The following is an 18,377-nucleotide window of genomic DNA, read 5'->3' as shown; positions in this document are numbered from 1 at the left end:
AACTGAGCAGCGTATTGCCAAATAACCAAATTTAAAGTATTACATTTTCTTACAGTACACTACGATAGTCATATTTTCTTTAACCAATATATTTCAAAATTCCAGACGATATATAGCCGTGTATCGCAATGTGAATGTCCATATATTCACGCAGCTTTAGTTCCTGTGCTTTGAAACATTTAAACTTTCATACGCTGAGCTGCTGTTTTGAGCCTTTCAGGGGAGAAAGTGGTTAAAATGACGGAGCCACTGCACAGTTCGTTTTTGTTCAACTCCAAAATAGCAGAGGTGACATTAATGGGAAATCTTTGTGAACATTTTTCTCTTTCATGTGTTTATTGCATCAGCTTTATTTATTTACGCATACCTTACTTTATTTCTCATCTTACAATATATATGTATAATTATACATGAATGAACACTTCCACATTTCTGCATGACATGTGGATCTGAAGGTTATGTGAAAGTCTGCATTCATTTGATGGACAGTGGCTGATGTTTCGTGTGCAGACGCTGCACAAATTTGTCCGCTAGTCAAGTGCGTGAACACTGGGGATGCAACTGATTCTAACGTGAGAAAATAGAAACATTGTGTTGAAAGGCGTTACTCCCAGCGTACCAGCTCAGTTTTTGGGGCACATACTCAGTTGTGATAAGTGCAGTGTGCCTGGCTAAACATTTATCCACCGTAAAGCTTCCTGCAGGCCGAGGTGTTTCTAATACGCTGACCACATGAACAGTCATGATACTGTAAAAGAAGTTTGTCTACTTGGTTGCACATTGACTCGTCTTTATCATTACCTAACGGCAGTCTGTCTTACATAAACATCCTCCTCTGCGCTCAGGTGCAACTCAGCCCTCTTGTCACTTTTCCACTGTTCAGAGTGCACTTAACCTGTGGCCTTGGACCTGAGCCCGATAATTCTGCTGCCCACGAAAGAGCCCTCCAGGCAGCACTTTAGCTTGAGTCAGCCAGGGGAGATGGAGGGAGGAGGAGAGGGTAACAAATGTCAACCATATTAGAGAGAAGGACAGCAGGATGGAGACGGTAAGGAGGGATGGAGAGAAGGGAGGAGGGAAGACGGTGCTGAGAATGCCAGACTTATTAGAGACAGGATGGAGCGAGGGAGGAGAGGGCTGACAGTGTTAGGTCTAATAGAAGGAGAGAGGGAGGCAGGTGGAGATGGACAGCTGAAGTGAAATGGTGAAGAGAGATAGAGTGTCAGTCATGGAAAGAAGATTATTGGCACATTTTCCAACTGTAAATGTATTCGTGATGGCTGAGAGCAAGGGAAAAACATCACATTTACTGGTATTTTAAGAAAAAAAAAAAATCAAATGTGTCAGTCATATCTATTAAATGATGGAGCGGCACATCAAGGAACGTAAGGATGGACGTTACAGAAGTGGAGTACAGTTGGAGACAGGCTAATGAGAAGACCACAGGGCGAGTCAGCGGCAGACTGAGCAGAAACAATTGCTCTTTCATGGCTCAATAATGTTGTCCATGTCATATGTTGGCACAGTGACCAAGCCAGCCTGCCAGTCAAAAGCCAGTGTCAAAAATGCTAAATAAAATTGACATATTTATTTATTTCATTTAACTTTTATTTTACCAGTTAGTCCCACTGGGTTGAAGATCTCTTTTACAAGAGAGACCTGGCCAAAGTAGCAGCCACACAAAATCACAAAATAGTAAAAATACAACATATAAAACAAGATATAAAAGAATCAAAATAAAACAGGATTTAATGTGTGTAAATTAATCAACCTGATGGTGTGATCTCCGTCATCACATGTGGTTATTTGTTCAACACATCGTTGAGTTCGTGCCTGCAGTGTGCCGACAAAATGTACAGCACAGGAGAGAGAGAGACAGTTGGAGACACTCGGTTGTTTTTGCGGGTTTTAAAAGTAAAAAAGTAAACTAAAAGTAAAGAGATATGTCACTGGCACGAACTAATTAATTCAACCATAACATCTTTAATAGGAGGAAAACATAACACTAATACAGTAATGTTCCATTGCATGGATATGCAAATGTAAAGGCATGATGATATTCAGTTTTCCTGCCTTGAAACAGTGCATTGCAGAAACCCTCACCTTACATTTTGTATATGACCGTCTATATAGTCTACCTTTTTCACTACATTTGTCTGACAGTTACTATGGTTACTTTACAAAAGAAGACTTTTGGACACAAAGCACATGACAGGCTTGTACAATTAGTTTTATCAGAGACTTTATCTCTGTTCCAGCTTCACAAATGTGAAAATTTGCTGCTTTTCTGTTTTGATCATTTTTAATATTTTCAAAGTTTGTACTATTGGTTGGACCAAATAAGCATTTTAACTTTCTCTTTGGTTTCTGGGAAATTGTGACAGAAATTTTCAGAACCAGACAATCAATCGATAACAAAAATAATCAGATGCTTTATCTAGAGTGCAAATAATCATAGTTGTAGTCCTATACAGTAAAATCCTGATTTTACATTAATATACTAGTAATAATAATCTAATGGTCATAGTGGATTTTTTCCTGCATTTAGTACCTTTATTTTTAATACTTTAAGTGCACTTTATGATCTTATTACACATATTATCTTAACTTTAACAATCAAGGACAGCAGTGTATTAACATTGTGATATTAGTACTTTTACTGAAGTAAAGGCTCTAAATACTTCCTTCACCTCTGACTGAATAGGACAGCATATGAAAAGATCATAAAACAGGATGGATGGACACGAAGATTTATAAGACAAGGACCTTTATAGATGAGCACTTTTTAACAATTAACCAAAGAGGTTCTTAGGGCAACTAGCATGAGCTTAATTATGCTGTCAGAAAATGTAGACAATTTAACTCGGAAGCAACAGAAAAAAGCTACTTTTGAATACGTAATGTTATTCAGTCGGAACAACATGTTCCTCACAATCATCTGCACTGATTGTCGCACAGCTAATTAGTCTTTCCGTGTACAGTCTTTAGACGCTTGACACAATTATTGCCCCCCTTTGGTGAACCTTGCAGTGTTCTCAAAGTCATGATATAACCGCAAAAGGTGGGTGTCGTGTTTCATTGTGCCGTGCTGCACGCAAAAATAAAGAAAAACCTTCAATTACAACTTCAGAGTTTCAAGCTTGACGATTAGCATTAATTCATATGAGATCACCAAATGAAAACTAATGATTCTTCCATTATTTTATTGGCGCTTATCTTATCTTTTGTAATTATGCTCACACTGTCATCCTCTCAGGTTTTGTCATCACTCTTATTAACACACACACAACATTTTATACTTGTCACTATGACGGGTCATGTACCTTTTGTCACAGACAGCTGTGACAGGACTGTCGTGACCTCATCACTCAGTACAGACAGCTGATGTAGCCATTTAAACTCTGCCAAACACACACACACACCATCGGGGGGTTTTACACAGTCTTCGACCTGCCAGTGACTCTGTCAGCATCTCTTGGCTGGGGACTACGACTCAGGGTCAGGAGCTGTCAGACGCACTGATAGCTAGCTTAGCATCTTTGGTTTCTTCACTTCTATGCACTCTCACACACACACACAAACACACACACATACTGTACATAACACCTTTGGGAAAAGACCGTTGATTTTACTTTGTGTTGCCGTGCTATTGTTGGAGTCGATACCTGCGAAACAGAGCTGTGACATCAGAAGATATCGACTCATTGATTCCTGTCTTTTTCTCCTTACAAACCGCTGCTGCCTTTGTGTTGCCGTGCTGATAACATTCAGCTTTAGTCTTTTATTTAACATCTGTTTGGCCTTGGCGACTGCAGCTTATACTGTATTTCACCTATTGAATCAGTTATATTTGCTTATGTTAGTTGAGGTAAGGCTGTAAAACCCTCCGCACTATACCACAGAAATAAGCAACAGCATCCACAGCTTGCATTGCGTTGTGCAACCCTGTGTTGGTTGCAACAAATAAACAAACTTCAATAGCAGAACACGACCAATCAGGTTACTCACACACAGTGTTTAAGATGCATTCTCAGCTTTAATAAATAAAAGAGCCGCCACGTATCATCTCTGTCCACCTTGTCCATCAGATTTTAGGTTTTTCTCTGTTGCTCAGAAAGATGCTGTTTGTTAATCGTCAAAAGTATTGTCTGTACTGAAACCGCAAACAACACAAAACACGAGATGGGAACAACAACCAGGATGTCCTGTGATTCGATCCTCTGGTTCATTAACTGCAAACTCCTAGAAGACTCTGCAAACAGGGCTTAAAGACGTTAATGTTTGATACTCAAAATGAGGTTCAGTGGCAGGCTGTCAAACCACACAAGCACAAAGTGGCTTGTCAACTGTAAATTGTTAGCTGGTAATTAAACTAAAATTCAAGTTGCCTCGAGTGCCGCTGCACTTTGGCTTGACTCATCAGGCGGAGACGTCTGATTATGCTGTCAAAGGCAGGGATGGTAGGTAATGTTTCAGTACAAGTCAAGAGATTATGATGTAACAAAATACTGTAGCTTAATTTCCAGCACATGTATTCCAACATCATGCAGTAAGTTGTGCACGATATCCATCTTTCTCTTATTTCCAATACACAGCAACAGCCTTATTATACCAATCTGGAAAATAGCACAAATGAGGCCGGTATCGTTTAAAGTGCATTGTTGCGATGTTAAAGAACTGAACTAAACAATGTTTGCACAACCATTCCCGTTTATAGGCTTCACTGCATGCAAGCCAATTATACATCAGTTAGTCCAGCCAAAATCCAACCTCATCGTTGTAATAAGTGTGAGCTTAGTACATTTGAGCAATACCAAGTTGAAAGTGAACATTTCTTTATGTTGCAACTTTACAGCCGTACAAAAACCATGAAGTGCTACATCGGACGACACACTATGACTTAACCAAAAAGACTCACACTGCTCGCTTTAGATGTAAGCCACATCCACAATGAAAGAAAAACCTGATGTGATTTACACATCATTTTATAGACCTTTATGGTGATGTAGGTAAGTTACCTCCACCAAGAAGGTTTTTTTAAAGGCCCATGGTTGATCAATTGGCCAGTCAGCAGGTTTACCATGCTGGTCGGTAATGTAGGTTGGTTGGTTGGTTGGCCGGGTGGGCGGCAGGTGGTTGGCAGGATTACGCAGTCAGTTGGGCAGTCAGTTTGCAAAATGACATGGACGGTAGGATTACACGGTTGGCCGGTCAGTCAGTGGGAGAATTTCCATGGTCAGTCAGTCGCAGGATTATGCGGGCAGTCGGTCGTTAGTTCGGTTGGCAGTGTTAATCAAAAACTTGAATGGTGCATGGGTCTGAGCCCAGATAGGCCCAATTAACTTTTTGTGTGGATCTGGATAAAGGAACAAATCCAAGAATGTTTTCTCACTTTCTTTAACATTGCAAGAAACACTGTTTTTCTGCATTGTATGCATGGATCTTTATTAAAAGAATATCAGGTGTATTTGGCTGGCTGGTATCAATTTGTTGTAAATAAAGGAGACTGTTGGGCCTTGGCAGAGGTTTATACTCTGCTGATTGACAGTGTAGTTACATCTGTTGTTCCAACTTTACTACCTGTAGCCTGAAAAAGCATATGCTGTTAATTAGACCGATGTAAGGTAATTACAATTTGCAGGAGAGGAATTACTTTTGGGCCAATCTGTTTTTGATTTACATCAAGGCTAATTTACAGGATGAAGGATGAAGTACCATAATGAAGTATTAATGCAGTTAATTACTCTGTGATTGTTCTGAATTATACCTTGAGGACAAGGGTGAGCAAGTGCATTACATTACAGTAAGAAGTCAAAGATGGCCATGACTATGAAGGGGTTCCATTTTAAAAGCTTTCACTTTCGATAAACTTTTTTTTATTCAACCTTTAACATTTCAAACACAAAAGGGTAGAACAAGAGAGCAAAATAGAACTGCAATGATTCATCTATGTGTAACTGTGAATCACCAACAATTTTGATAATCAGTTGGTTCCAGTACATTTTATTTGGAAAAGTGTGAAGATTTTCTTGTTTCTTTTTCTTCTCTGTAAGAGTAAACTGAATATCTTTGGGTTGGTGACAAAACAAGACATCTTGGGCTTTGAGAAACACCACTTTGTGACATTTTATAGACTGAAAAAACGAATAGTTTAATCGGGAAAATAATTGGCAGATAAATCATCATTGAAGACAAGTGCTAGTTCCAGTAGTAAAAACAAGTTGGGCACATGTAAGTGTGAACACTCTTGGTTATTCACACATATTCAGTCTTTACAGTAAATGAGTCCAAGAAAGGTCCCAACAGATGCAGTCTTTACATTCAACTATTCATAACATTTCATATTATATTCAGCTGGCTTCTCGTTTCTCCAGGTAACTCTGGAAGCTGTGATCAAACCAACCATAATACAGAAAATTTACCTTTTGATACGTTTGGTGTTTTAGATCTGTCCCCTTATACACACAGAGCAGGACTCAGTGGGATTACTTTGCTGGACAAGCTACTCGGCGTCTTGGATTTTTATATTTTTGTCGTCATGTGTCCTCCATGCAGCACTTGTTTCTGTTTCTTGTCGCCTTGATAAGACGGACAGCAAAAATGCTAAATGTATTTGTATTTTTTGGAGGAATTTGATACATGAAATGGAAGACGGCAGAGAGAAAACCAAGCAGCACCGAGTCTCACATTCACCAGACACGGGCCTGCTTTAGATTTACATAATTGTTTGTGCAGATCTGAGTAATGATTGAATATTTTATGGAGTGTGAGTGGAGTTTGAGAACAATTTGAGTAGAGAGAAGCTCAGTTTTCGCATCATTACTCACTCAGGCACACACACACACACACACACATACACACGCAATGCCGATGACAGCTTGAATACCATTTGCACACAATCCAATTTGAAACCAATTTGATATGTAATGTATGTTTCTCAGTTCACACACTCTCACCACTCAGTCTTATTTGTTGTGTTTGCACACAAAAATAATGATTTAGCAAGTTTTTATATGTTCTCACTTTTGTCTTTTCTGGCTCACATCCTCCGTCAGCATCATCAATCACTCATGGTTTTTCTTTTCCTCCTCCTTCTCCTCTTACTTTTTCTCCCCATCATCTTCCATCCATCAATCCATCTCTCAAGAGGTAAAGTGGTTCAGGTCATTTCCATACAGTTTGCTTAATGTATGCTGATGATAATAGCCTATCGACCTACTCCTCCACACATACATCCATTTTGCTCTCTCCTTCCCTCCCTCCATCCATCCATCCATCCTCTGTTCAGACCGGAGGGGCAGCAGACGAATGAGAGGAGGGGTAGAGGGAGGGAGGGAGGGAGTGGAGGGCCACTTGATTGAGCTCTGACGGTGAAATGCATCAGCGCTCAGGCTGAGAAAGTTCAAGTACATTTGTCTCGCACTGACTCATAATCTGTCCATTTTTAGAATAGATATGTCTCTGATTGTATTTCAGTGTGATTATATGATATTTTGCATGTTGAATTGCAATCACAAGTCCTACGAAATGTACAGCTTTAGTTTCCCTACTTGTAAATGCTGTTAATATCAGTGTGCTTTAAAATGGAAACTGATTATTGTTGACGGAAAAAGAAAAAACTAAAGATTCAGTGGTGATGAGCTTCTCATACGTGACCATTTGGTAGTGTTCTTGGTCTGCCATGATAATAAACTCGATTTTCTTTGGCCTTTTGGAAGCAGCTTTTGCATATTTTATTAGAGATTCACAATTAATCAAAGTATGATATAAATTGCAAAATGTCCAAGCACAATATCTCAGATCACAGAAGCTGGAAAAATGTGTGACAGAACCTCATTATAATGAAATACTGTTGTGCTGCAGTGATGTCCTGGCTTACAAATCTTACTCTCCAGATGCAAGAAAACATTTGCTTTGCAAAAAAGATTGGTATGCAAAAAGGATAATTCCCAATAAACATGAATCATATTGCAATTGTAATATTGTTAATTTATGTATGCCATTTTATTTCTTCTTCCACAAGATAACATTGAAATACAGGTGAACACAGTCGAACAAACATCTGTTGGGCCTATTTATACAGGTGTTGTACCGATGGATATAAATGTCAATTCATAAAATAAAGGGTCAGCCATCATCTTGTAAGGACATGCACTCAATCCATTCTTTCCATTATTGCAGGAATTTATCAGCCCGTAAAGGTAGTGATCGGTTGTACTAATATTTATCCAGTCAGGTTCAGCCTGCGACCATTTTAGTGTAATAGCTTTCTCCCAATTTATATATATTTTATTTTTTACCATACTGTGCAGGCCAACATTTCATAGACCAAACAATCAAGAAAATAATGGGCCAATGAGTCTGTAAAAAAATAATTGTCTTATACTTAGTGCACTTATGAGCCTCTGGGAAAATGACTTTCAGAGATGCCCAGGGTAACAAAAGAGAAAGACAACAACTCATTGATTGCAAAAAACAGTAAAATTAATAAAGCTTCTTTCTGCCCACAGAAATGGGCTTCCTGTCTGTGTGTTTGGAATCGTTCCTGCTGTGCCTGTGCAGCATCGCATATTCCAGGCAGAGCAATAAAGGCATAGTTTGGTCTGGAGAATAAAGACATTCAGACTCTTCAAAATAGGCCCTTTCTTAAGAAGACAATTGTTAAGACAGCAATGGCAGTCACTTTAATTAGACAGCACACAAAACCACCTTCATCATCATTACATATTGATTCATGTTGTCTTTCTTCTTATCTCCATTGATCATTATTTTATCTAGGCAGTTGACTGTGTCTGAAAGTATATATATACATAAACATATATACTTTATATATATATATATGTATATATATACATATATATCTATCGGTCTATCGATCTATCTATCTATCTATCTATATATATATATATATATATATATATATATATATATATATATATATATATATATATATATATATATATATATATTAACAATTGCAATACACAGGCATTTTTGGGGGGAGGATCAATCAACATTTTCAGGGCGGATAACAATAATTAGTAGTCTATCTAGCCAGACAAGTTACCCCTCTGTTTCTGCTCTGAGTGCTTAAAGTCTCTAACAGAAGCTTTAATAAGTCAGTTCACTGTTAATTTATCAAAAAACAAGTCGGACAAAAATAGCCTCTAATAGCTCAGAGACACTTAATCTCTGCACCAGGTACTTACAGTGTCTCACTGTGGACATATTCTTCATTCTCATGTTTATTTCAGTATTTTAATTGACTTCATCCATGACCAACAATAGGTCAAGTGGTGTGTTTTAACCATTAGCCATTATCATCCATTAGCTTTAAGCTATTAGCCGGCCTGCATTATTAAGATGTTCCTCATGCAGTGGAAATGACTGAACCTTCTCGACAGTAACATCTGTCTCCTGCGGATGTAATGTTACTGGTCAGCAGACTGTCTGGCCTAGAGAGACCTGATTATTGACCACTAACCATAAAGGAAATGCGTCATGTCAACTTTTCAAGAGGTTTCCCTGAATGTGGCCTTTAAATTGAAAACAGGAGTATTTTGGTTCGTAACAGTCTGTATTTTTGTTTTATTTTACACACGGAAACATGCAGAGTGCGTGTGTGTGTGTGTGTGTGTGTGTGTGTGTGTGTGTGGTCACTCCCTGGAGCAGTGCTGGAAGAGAATGAATCTCTTAAATCATGTCATTCTTTTATCTTTCTTTTTTGACAAAAGGAGCTGACACAAGCTCTTCTACCCCAGCCACAACACAGTTATCTGTCAGTTACTGTCTTGTCTCTCTCTCACACACTCACACACACGCACGCACACACACACACACACACACACACACACAGACTGTTCTTCTCTGATCCTTGCTTTGAGCTCTTGTCGGTGTGAATTTGATGAAAATTTTCGTTAACCTAAAATCTCATAAAACATTATGGCTGAGCATGAATTAACAATGAGCTAGCATTTTTGGACTTGTTGCTGGCTTTGCGGTCTCATGAGTGTGTCACCATGGTAACTTTGGCTACTGGGGGAGCTTGCATTTTGGCCATTGAATTCATTTTTATAGCTTCCTGGATGAATGGTATCACTCTTCCTAGACAGAGCCGTGGACCTGGTGCAGAAATAGAAAAGAGGCTGTTTGCAGTGAGCTTCTTTACTCGCTCTGATGATTTATGAATAAGAAAAAAAGTTTCCAGGCATTTTGTTCTCTCTGCTGAGGAGATAATAGAGTTTCTGTTAAGCAGCACACAGCTTATATCAGATGATTACCATTAGCAGTGAGTACATTTCCTCTTGCATATGGAAGAGACAAGCAACTCTAAATAAAACACAGTGACTTCATTAAAACAGGTCTGTGCTCTCAGCTAATGTCTCCAGTGGTGTGTTCGTTTGTCATTCCTGCAGATAGCTGGTGAAGTCTGGGAGGAAAAAATGGGCACAGGCACTAGGTTTTAGTGTCAGTTAATCAGAACTAAGGTGTTTGTGTCAGCGTATAGTAGCACTTCAGAGAATCCATAGGTCTGTTGTCTGTATCTGTTGTTGTAGCATGTACGCACATGTTTCAGTGTGAGTTCTGCATGTTCCACTATCATTGGAACAGTTCACTTCCAGTCTGGGTACCTAACTTTGAACTATTGACCAAAATACAATTTGACCATATATGAATTGGTTTCAGACCTGAAAAGTTAGTTCCCAACTGCAACCAAAACAACAGGTTCACCTCAACCTGAAGTGAGAACTGAAGGATTTGACTCATTCTCTGCAGGTCATTCTGCAACTGCCTCCATTAATGACACACAGTGGATTACAATTATTGGCTCAACGCTGGTGGGAACGCAAGCTGGTTGATGGCACCAAGTTTCCAAGAAAATGTAATAATACCAGTTCAAGAATCAGAGCTGTTTCGGTGTCATCCACTGTCTCTGTCGCTGTTGTAGCTGATTGGATTTTCCCTAATGACTGCAAAGAGGCGGGCAGATGTTCCAGCTCCAGCTTGTCATTTTGCCACTCAGCTCGTTGTGCTAACATAAACACATGTTGCACATGGTGTAGGGCTCGAAGTTTCCAGGCGAACACCAGACCATGACGGTTCAGCACAAATACATGAACTGTTACAGCCTAATAGTAGCTTATCTGGTTCAGGGTTTGAGAGGGGTGGAGATCCACAGTTAATCACAGGACTGACGCACAATCACATTCACTCTTAACGGCAGTTTAGAGACTCCAATTCATTTAACCTTTATGTTCTTGGATTGCGAAACGGAAAAAAAAAGTGAACCGGGCCAAAGAAAAACATCAATCCTTCACACAGAAAAGCCCCCGGCTGGTTGCCAGAATCAAACCAGGGAGGCTGGTGCTCTGAGGAAACACATTCAATAAATTGTGTTTGCGCTGTCTTTTGATTCAGTATGCGTCCAAAAGGATTAGCAAATGATCACATTCTGTTTTTATTTTCTACACAGCATCCCAACTTATTTGGATTTTATTTTCATTTCAAAATGATCAGCAATGGGCCAACATGTCCCACATTTTGATGAAAGTCTCTGCTAAGTAGTAAGATATCAGGAACAGCAAACAAATAAAATCACACAACATACCCTTGCATTTTCATTAGACGCTTGTACATAGGAGCAGGTGACAAAAGGCCCCAGCCTGTGATTATAACCCTTATAATTATCTGAATGTAACCCAAGTAATTATGAGATAATTCTGTTCCCCAGCAAGAGAACTCAGACTGCACATCTCTCAGAGGTATCAGACAGTGGAGCTTTAATTAAACTTTTCTTGGAGCAAAGCTGCTGCAGGAGCATAAATAATCTTATTGGTTAAATGAAATGGTCAATAAGTTTCGTGTCCCTGATGGATAAACGGGGGCCACCATGCATTGTGTGTCTGCTGTTTTTAAATGTGAGGGGTTGAGACTATAAGTCAATACCTGTGTGCTGAGATTTGTGACTTTAAAAACTCCCAGCCTCTTTGTTTACTGATCGGTTCGCTTTGAGCTTAATGATGACTCCTCACAGGATTTGTACTGTTAAAAAGTTTCACATTGAGGCTCCCAGTATGCTTGTTTCAAAATCATATCTGGGTCGATTTAAAAAGCTGTATCCTTAATTAAAAAGCTGTCCTCATTAGTGTTGATTTTTTTCTTTTCTTTGGTGTACCTTCCAGCTTGCTCAGGATGAGGGCAGCCCAGTCCGAGGCTTCGGTGTGGTGGAGTATGAGAGCGCAGAGCAGGCGGAGGCCGTGCTCATCGAGATGGACCGAACTCTGGTGGGAGGACAGGAGGTCCGTCTGTCTCTCTGTACCCCCGGCACCTCAGGGAGAAGCACCCTGGCTGCACTCATCGCCGCCCAGGGTATGGTGAGTATGGAGCACACCAGAGTGGCACAAACAGACACATGCTGCCTATACCCACCAATACACACGCTGAAATGTTGCAGGGTAGTCTGACGTTCATGCAGAATCACAGTTTTGTCATCCAAAAAATGATACACAAATAGTGATCTTTGACAATATCAGGTTATTTCATCTTGAATTTACAGATTCATCAGGCGCATGTTGTAGTTTATCAGACTCCAAATCTAAACTTTACAGTGCACTGATGTCCAAAAGTGGCCTTTCCCCATTGCTATGGCTCGTTAATGAACTTCAAATCTAATGTGTGTAAGTCTGCTGGTGTGCATCTATGATCTACATGTCCACGAGTGTCGCACTATGCTGTGGGCTGAGAGTTCGGTTTATTTCAGGCAGCAGGAGACAGTGGAGGAGCCCAATCAGTCTATACAACTATAATTATCATGTCAGTTCCTCTCTGCTACCACAGCGCTGTGTAGGAGGGTTACAACAAACACTGTTTCAGCCGGAGAGTGTTCAGGCATGTGCTCCATGTCAAACCTCGACACACACTGTATGAGCCCTGGGTGTGCAACAAGCAGCTGACACTGGCTTCACAATTAGATCCAGCCGTTTGCATGCGAGTCTGGGAGGTGAAACAGTGTGCAGACATTTTGACATTGAGGAAACGTTACGAAGGAGAAGATTCATCCTCTGAAATCATCCCGAACATTTCTGTCTGAAGCGGAGCTGCTGGATCTATGCAATTCAGTTTCTAAACCGTAAATGTATTTTACAGTCACTTGCACTGTAATGCAACCATTAAAACAAGGGAAAGATAACACTTCGTCACATCACGATATTACAATATCCAAAGTCTAAGATGCTATACAGTCTCATGTCACAATGACAATGTAATATCAATATGGTGCCCAGCCCTACTCTGCTCAAATCAATATTTATTAAGGCAGCCCGTCTTCCTGTTTTGCTCTGTATGCTAGATGCTACCCTGCTCACCAGAAAGTGTTGCTGTGATTGTTGACCCCCCATCAACATCATCCACCTGGAGACTCTGGAATAGACGTGATCATCATCTCGGCTGATTAAACAGCAAATATGTTTAGGTTGCGGCCCAGATCTTTTTTTTTTTTTAGTTTTTTAGGCATATCCAGATTGTATCCAGATTGATTTTAGGAAGTTTGGATGGCATAATCTGTTAATTTTGTTTCATTGAAAAAATGCAAGAGCTCATTGGCATACTATATGTAATTTAGTTTTTTCTTCCCTACGAGCAGGTTCGGCACTGTCTTGTAAGCACAGCATGTGAACAAAATCATACAAACATAATGCACATTTACTGTACTAAGTTTTTGATTTAATGACTCTACCAGTGAACTCACTCACATTGTCAGAGGTCATGTGCACAGCCTAGAGGCACCAAAAATCACAAAACACTCCTTTCACATGGAAAACCTCAATTATATTCTCACATGAATTGCAGGTTTATGGTTCATTATCGCTTACTGTACCCAGAGGCCGTGGAAAACCATTACAGCTTACTGCTTTACCCTCAGCTGATGATAAATATTTTAGATTTCACTAATTGAGCGTACGGAGGGCAACAATTAAGAGTCAGGAAAGGGGCCCAAACTGCAACACTGTTAATCCAATGTTCACAAAATGTCCCGTTTACGCTCACAAACACTTCCAGTAGCCCGGTAAGGGAGCTGTAATTGACTCATTCTTAAATTTAAACCTGCTTCGCTAACACTTCAGATTTCTCAAACATGTAATGATGATGTTATTCTTAGCTGTTGCTCTGCAGGAATTATCAGGTGCAGCTAAAGAGGTTGTAGCCTTGAGATGGATGGTTTTGAGAATAACAGGTTGAATAGCAGAGCAATCATGGTCACAGAGCCTGAATTGCGAAAGAGGCTGAAAAGACATTGAGAGAAAATGTGTTTCTGAATAAATTAGCCGAGGAAGATAAGGGAGACGTGTGGAGGAAGGAAGACATAACGCAGTGAGAGAAAAAGGAGTGGATGGTTGCGAAAGGGAAGGAAGAGGTAGAGATACAGGAAACATTTGAGCCTGCACCCCGAGGCTCCTTTAAGATCATTCCAGTGAATGTGAGCAGCTGGTAAAAGAAACATCAGACCTTCAAGAGAAGAGATCAAGACCTACTCCTGGCTACACTTCTCCTCCGAGGCGATTCTCTCATTCCTCCTGTTGGTGACTGCGAGTGTGAACGCGGAGGGCCAGATGGCCTCCTCCTCCCTCCCCCCTTTTTTCTTCTCCCTCCATCCCTCTCCTTACGCGATACTTCTCGCCTTCCCATCTTCGCGGCTTCCTTACCTCCCTGGCGTGTGTGTGTATGTGTGTGTGTTGATGCGTGGGTGTGTGGCTGGATTTTGTGCCAGTAGCCAAACAGACTGATGCATGATGACATTTCTCCAGCAGAAAGGAAAGAAAAGAGCTTTCCTTCTCCTCCTGTCCTCCTCCTCCTCCTCCTCCTCCTCCTCCTCCTCTCTTCCCCTGAAAGATGCTGTCAGCTACGACTGGCCTTGTTCAACACCGCTACACACAAATGCATATACTCACTGTATGTGTGCAGCAGACTCTCCTCTTCCTCTCTTGCTGTCAGGCTGGAGTTAGACCCACTCCATCCCCATCAGTAATGCTCTGTCGTCAGGATGTGACAGGGAGGAAACAAGGTTGACTCGAGCCGAAGTCGTGCAGTAGCTCAGGGGCAGATGAACAGGAAATATCACCATCCTGCTAATGTTGTTTTAAATAGCCGTGTCTTTGGGCCAGCCGGCGAGCACTGCCGGCACACTGTCAGTGCTGAGGAGGATCTACGAGGGCTGCTCCATTCGATTTGACGCAGCCTAATATAATATGATTTCATTTGAGCCCCTTGAATTCAATTTCTCCGTGTAATGGCTGATTCATTCTTAGTTGGGAATGAGCATTACAGTATGTCTGTCGATTAAAAGCAAGTCAGCAGGGATATGTTTATTTCCAGGAAAGCTTGCTCCTGTCAAATAAAATGTAAGCCTTGCTGGTAACAGGGGAAACACACGGAGCAAATCCAGACTGTCATTGACTGTGTAAGACATGGACGGAGCTTCCGCGTCTGAAGTGAAGCCTTTATGGAAGCTTATGAGAGAATTACCCTAGTTCTCACCTGATTTATTCCCTCAGTAAACTGTTTCCTAATGAGCTGATGCTCTCAGTCGCTAGTTCTTCAATACAGCCTGATGTTCAGTTTGTAAATTATGGTCCTGTTTAGAGTAAGTAGACGATAGAGCAAGGTATGCTTCAGGGCACGGCTACCTTGTCTGCTCGGGTTCTCGGTCAGATCCAATCAGGATATTCTCTCAGCTTCCCCCCTCATCCAAATATGGTCACTTCTGGCTCCAATAAACCTCAGTATCACAGTCCGCAAAAGACCCATGTTGACATTCTGAGACACATTAAATCCCAAAGACAATTAACAAAAACGTACAAACACGCGGGATGAAACAAGTGAGCCTTGCTCAAGAGGTGTATCCTGCAGACTGACAGGTGGAGGTGGAGCTGTGAGCTGTCTTGTCTGTTGGAGGTTGTTTATTTCTGGCATTAACATCCATTCGATCACAAGTGGACAGTCTGTCAGTTCACACCTGGTATTAGAATCTCCACATGCCTGCGAGCGACCACCTGTGATCAGATATCACTTCTCCGCTCTGTGTGCAGATAAACTAATGCGTTTCTGGGACAAGAGGCACGCTTTACAGACAAGAAATTAAATAATGTTGAACATTTGCCAAAACTAACTCAAAAACTCACAAAAGTGTTAGATTTTTCAAAGGAGTCATGTTTACCTTCCACAAAATAATAATGTCAGGCTTAACATCCTCTAAGATGCAAAATACAAACCCGCTTTCATTCTTCCACTTGTTTGCCTCGAGGTTTGTCTCTATTTGCCATCAGCTGTCAAAAAGGTGAAAAATGATATGTTCTTTAAAAGATTTTTATAAAATCAGTGTGTTTGCATTAGAAGTACCTGCAAGACTACATGACATACAAGAGATAAGATCAAAGTGTAAAACGCTACACCTTGATCACAGAGATCAGTTTCAAATGTCATTTAAGACAGTTTTTCTTTTGCAAGAGTGGAAACTGGTCCAATGCAGTGAGCTGTTTTTCCTCCAACAAAGCCAACATGAAGTCTGTAACATTTCTGAGTTCATCGTCTAATAAAATGTGTATCTATTTCTATCTGAGTGGCTTGGCATCCTTCATAAACAGACAATTGAAAGCCAAAGCTCAAACAATTTTGTTGTTTTACATGAGATATTTTAAATATTTTTTGCTTTTTCCACCGGTTGGCAGTTTGTGGGTGTTGATTAGAAAAAGGTGATGTTGCATATTTCTCTGCACCAATCAAGGTTCAGCGATATTTAAATAAAAAATATGATGACAGTTTTGTTTTGTCGCTTGCTTATGTTGCCACGCCAGGCCACTGTTAGTTAAAAAGCTGATCCAATCACACTGTTCTTTATGAGGTAAATTAGCTGAATTAAATAAATAATACATAACAGGCTATACATATACATATACATAGGCTATATATATATATATATATATATATATATATATATATATATATATATATATATATATATATATATATATGTATATATGTATATATATATATATATATATATATGTATATATGTATATATATATATATATATATATATGTGTATATATATATATATATATATATATATATATATATATATATATATATAGATATATATAGATATATATAGATATATATAGATATATATATAAAATCCCCAGTTTCCCGCTGCACTCACAACGCTCCGGCCGCAGCCAGGCCTGAGCACAGTTACCTCCTGATCATCCTAGCAACATGACTTTACTGACTCTTTTGTGGCTTAATATGTGTCGTTTTGGTCATAGACAGCCCTCTAACATTCCAGGATTTCTTGATGATGCAAGGCAGCGTAATAAACATGATTATACTTCATGTTCACATTGCGCACCCAGACTTGTGCTCGTGCATTAGCAACCGTACCGCGCCGAAGCACACCTCTTCCAACCGTGCCAGGGCCAAGAAGGTGTACCGTGCTTGAGCACAGTAAGGAGCCCTCACACTAAAACACTCTCAAACAAGCGGCACTTTTGGGGTCAAACATGCTTGTGCACGGTACAGACTGTCTAGTCTGAGTGCGCCCTTAGAGTCTCATTTGCAAGAGAGGAAACTCCAGCAATTGGTTTGAAAACTGTAAACTGTATCATATGTAAGATTGTTTTGTTTGCACTTTTACTCGCAGTAAGATTTTTTTTCTCTTCCCACCTCCAGATTGCCATAACGTTTACAGAAAAATGTCTCAAGGTTTTTTTCTAAACATGTCGACTTTGGCAGAGAACTGTATTAGATGTATTAGCGTCTGTCTGCAAGGTGGCCTACACTTTTTCACAAGCCGCTGCTAAAACTTTTTCCTCTCAACATTTCTCCAGCCTTGTTTTCCACATTTACGTTCACATCCCTCCCGCCTCCTGCTCCTCTCTCTGTGTCTCAGCGAGCTCTGTCCCTCTGTCTTTTCCTTTCTTGCCGTTTCCCTTTTGTCTCCCAGATCAACTCCCCTCTGCTGACATTGCAGACACATCCTGATGATGTAAACCAGTGTAATGATTACTACAGCCGTCAGGGAGTCCTAATGACGAGATCAAAACACATACTGTAAACCACACACGCACACACACACACACACAAACACTCACTTTTCTTCCTCTAACTTGTGTATGTATGCGCCTTTTGTTGTTGTCATTCTTCAGATTCTGAGTAATAGGAAAGGTCTGCTACCAGAGCCCAACCTTGCCCAGCTGCTGACCAGCATGACGAACCCCGCTGCCCTGCAGATCCTCATGAGACCGTATCACACCGGGAAAAGAGGAGGTATGAGTGTGGAGGGAGTTTAATTTATAATATTCTCATCTCAGTAGTGGATGAAA

The 18,377-nt window shown here is 40.3% G+C and overlaps 1 protein-coding gene across 2 annotated transcripts in view; it reads left to right on the top strand.

Moving 5' to 3' along the window:
* raver2 (ribonucleoprotein, PTB-binding 2) overlaps positions 1 to 18,377 on the top strand; it is a 96,551-nt gene that overhangs the window by 59,382 nt on the left and 18,792 nt on the right. For both annotated transcript variants that reach the window (XM_030433764.1, XM_030433763.1), the window contains exons 6-7: positions 12,183 to 12,374; positions 18,201 to 18,321. In XM_030433764.1, the coding sequence (XP_030289624.1) occupies positions 12,183 to 12,374; positions 18,201 to 18,321 (313 nt within the window). The remainder of the gene's footprint in view (positions 1 to 12,182; positions 12,375 to 18,200; positions 18,322 to 18,377) is intronic.

This window comes from Sparus aurata, chromosome 11 (assembly GCF_900880675.1).
Source record: "Sparus aurata chromosome 11, fSpaAur1.1, whole genome shotgun sequence".
Taxonomy (NCBI): Eukaryota; Metazoa; Chordata; class Actinopteri; order Spariformes; family Sparidae; genus Sparus; species Sparus aurata.
This window is presented reverse-complemented; position numbering and strand designations above follow the sequence as displayed.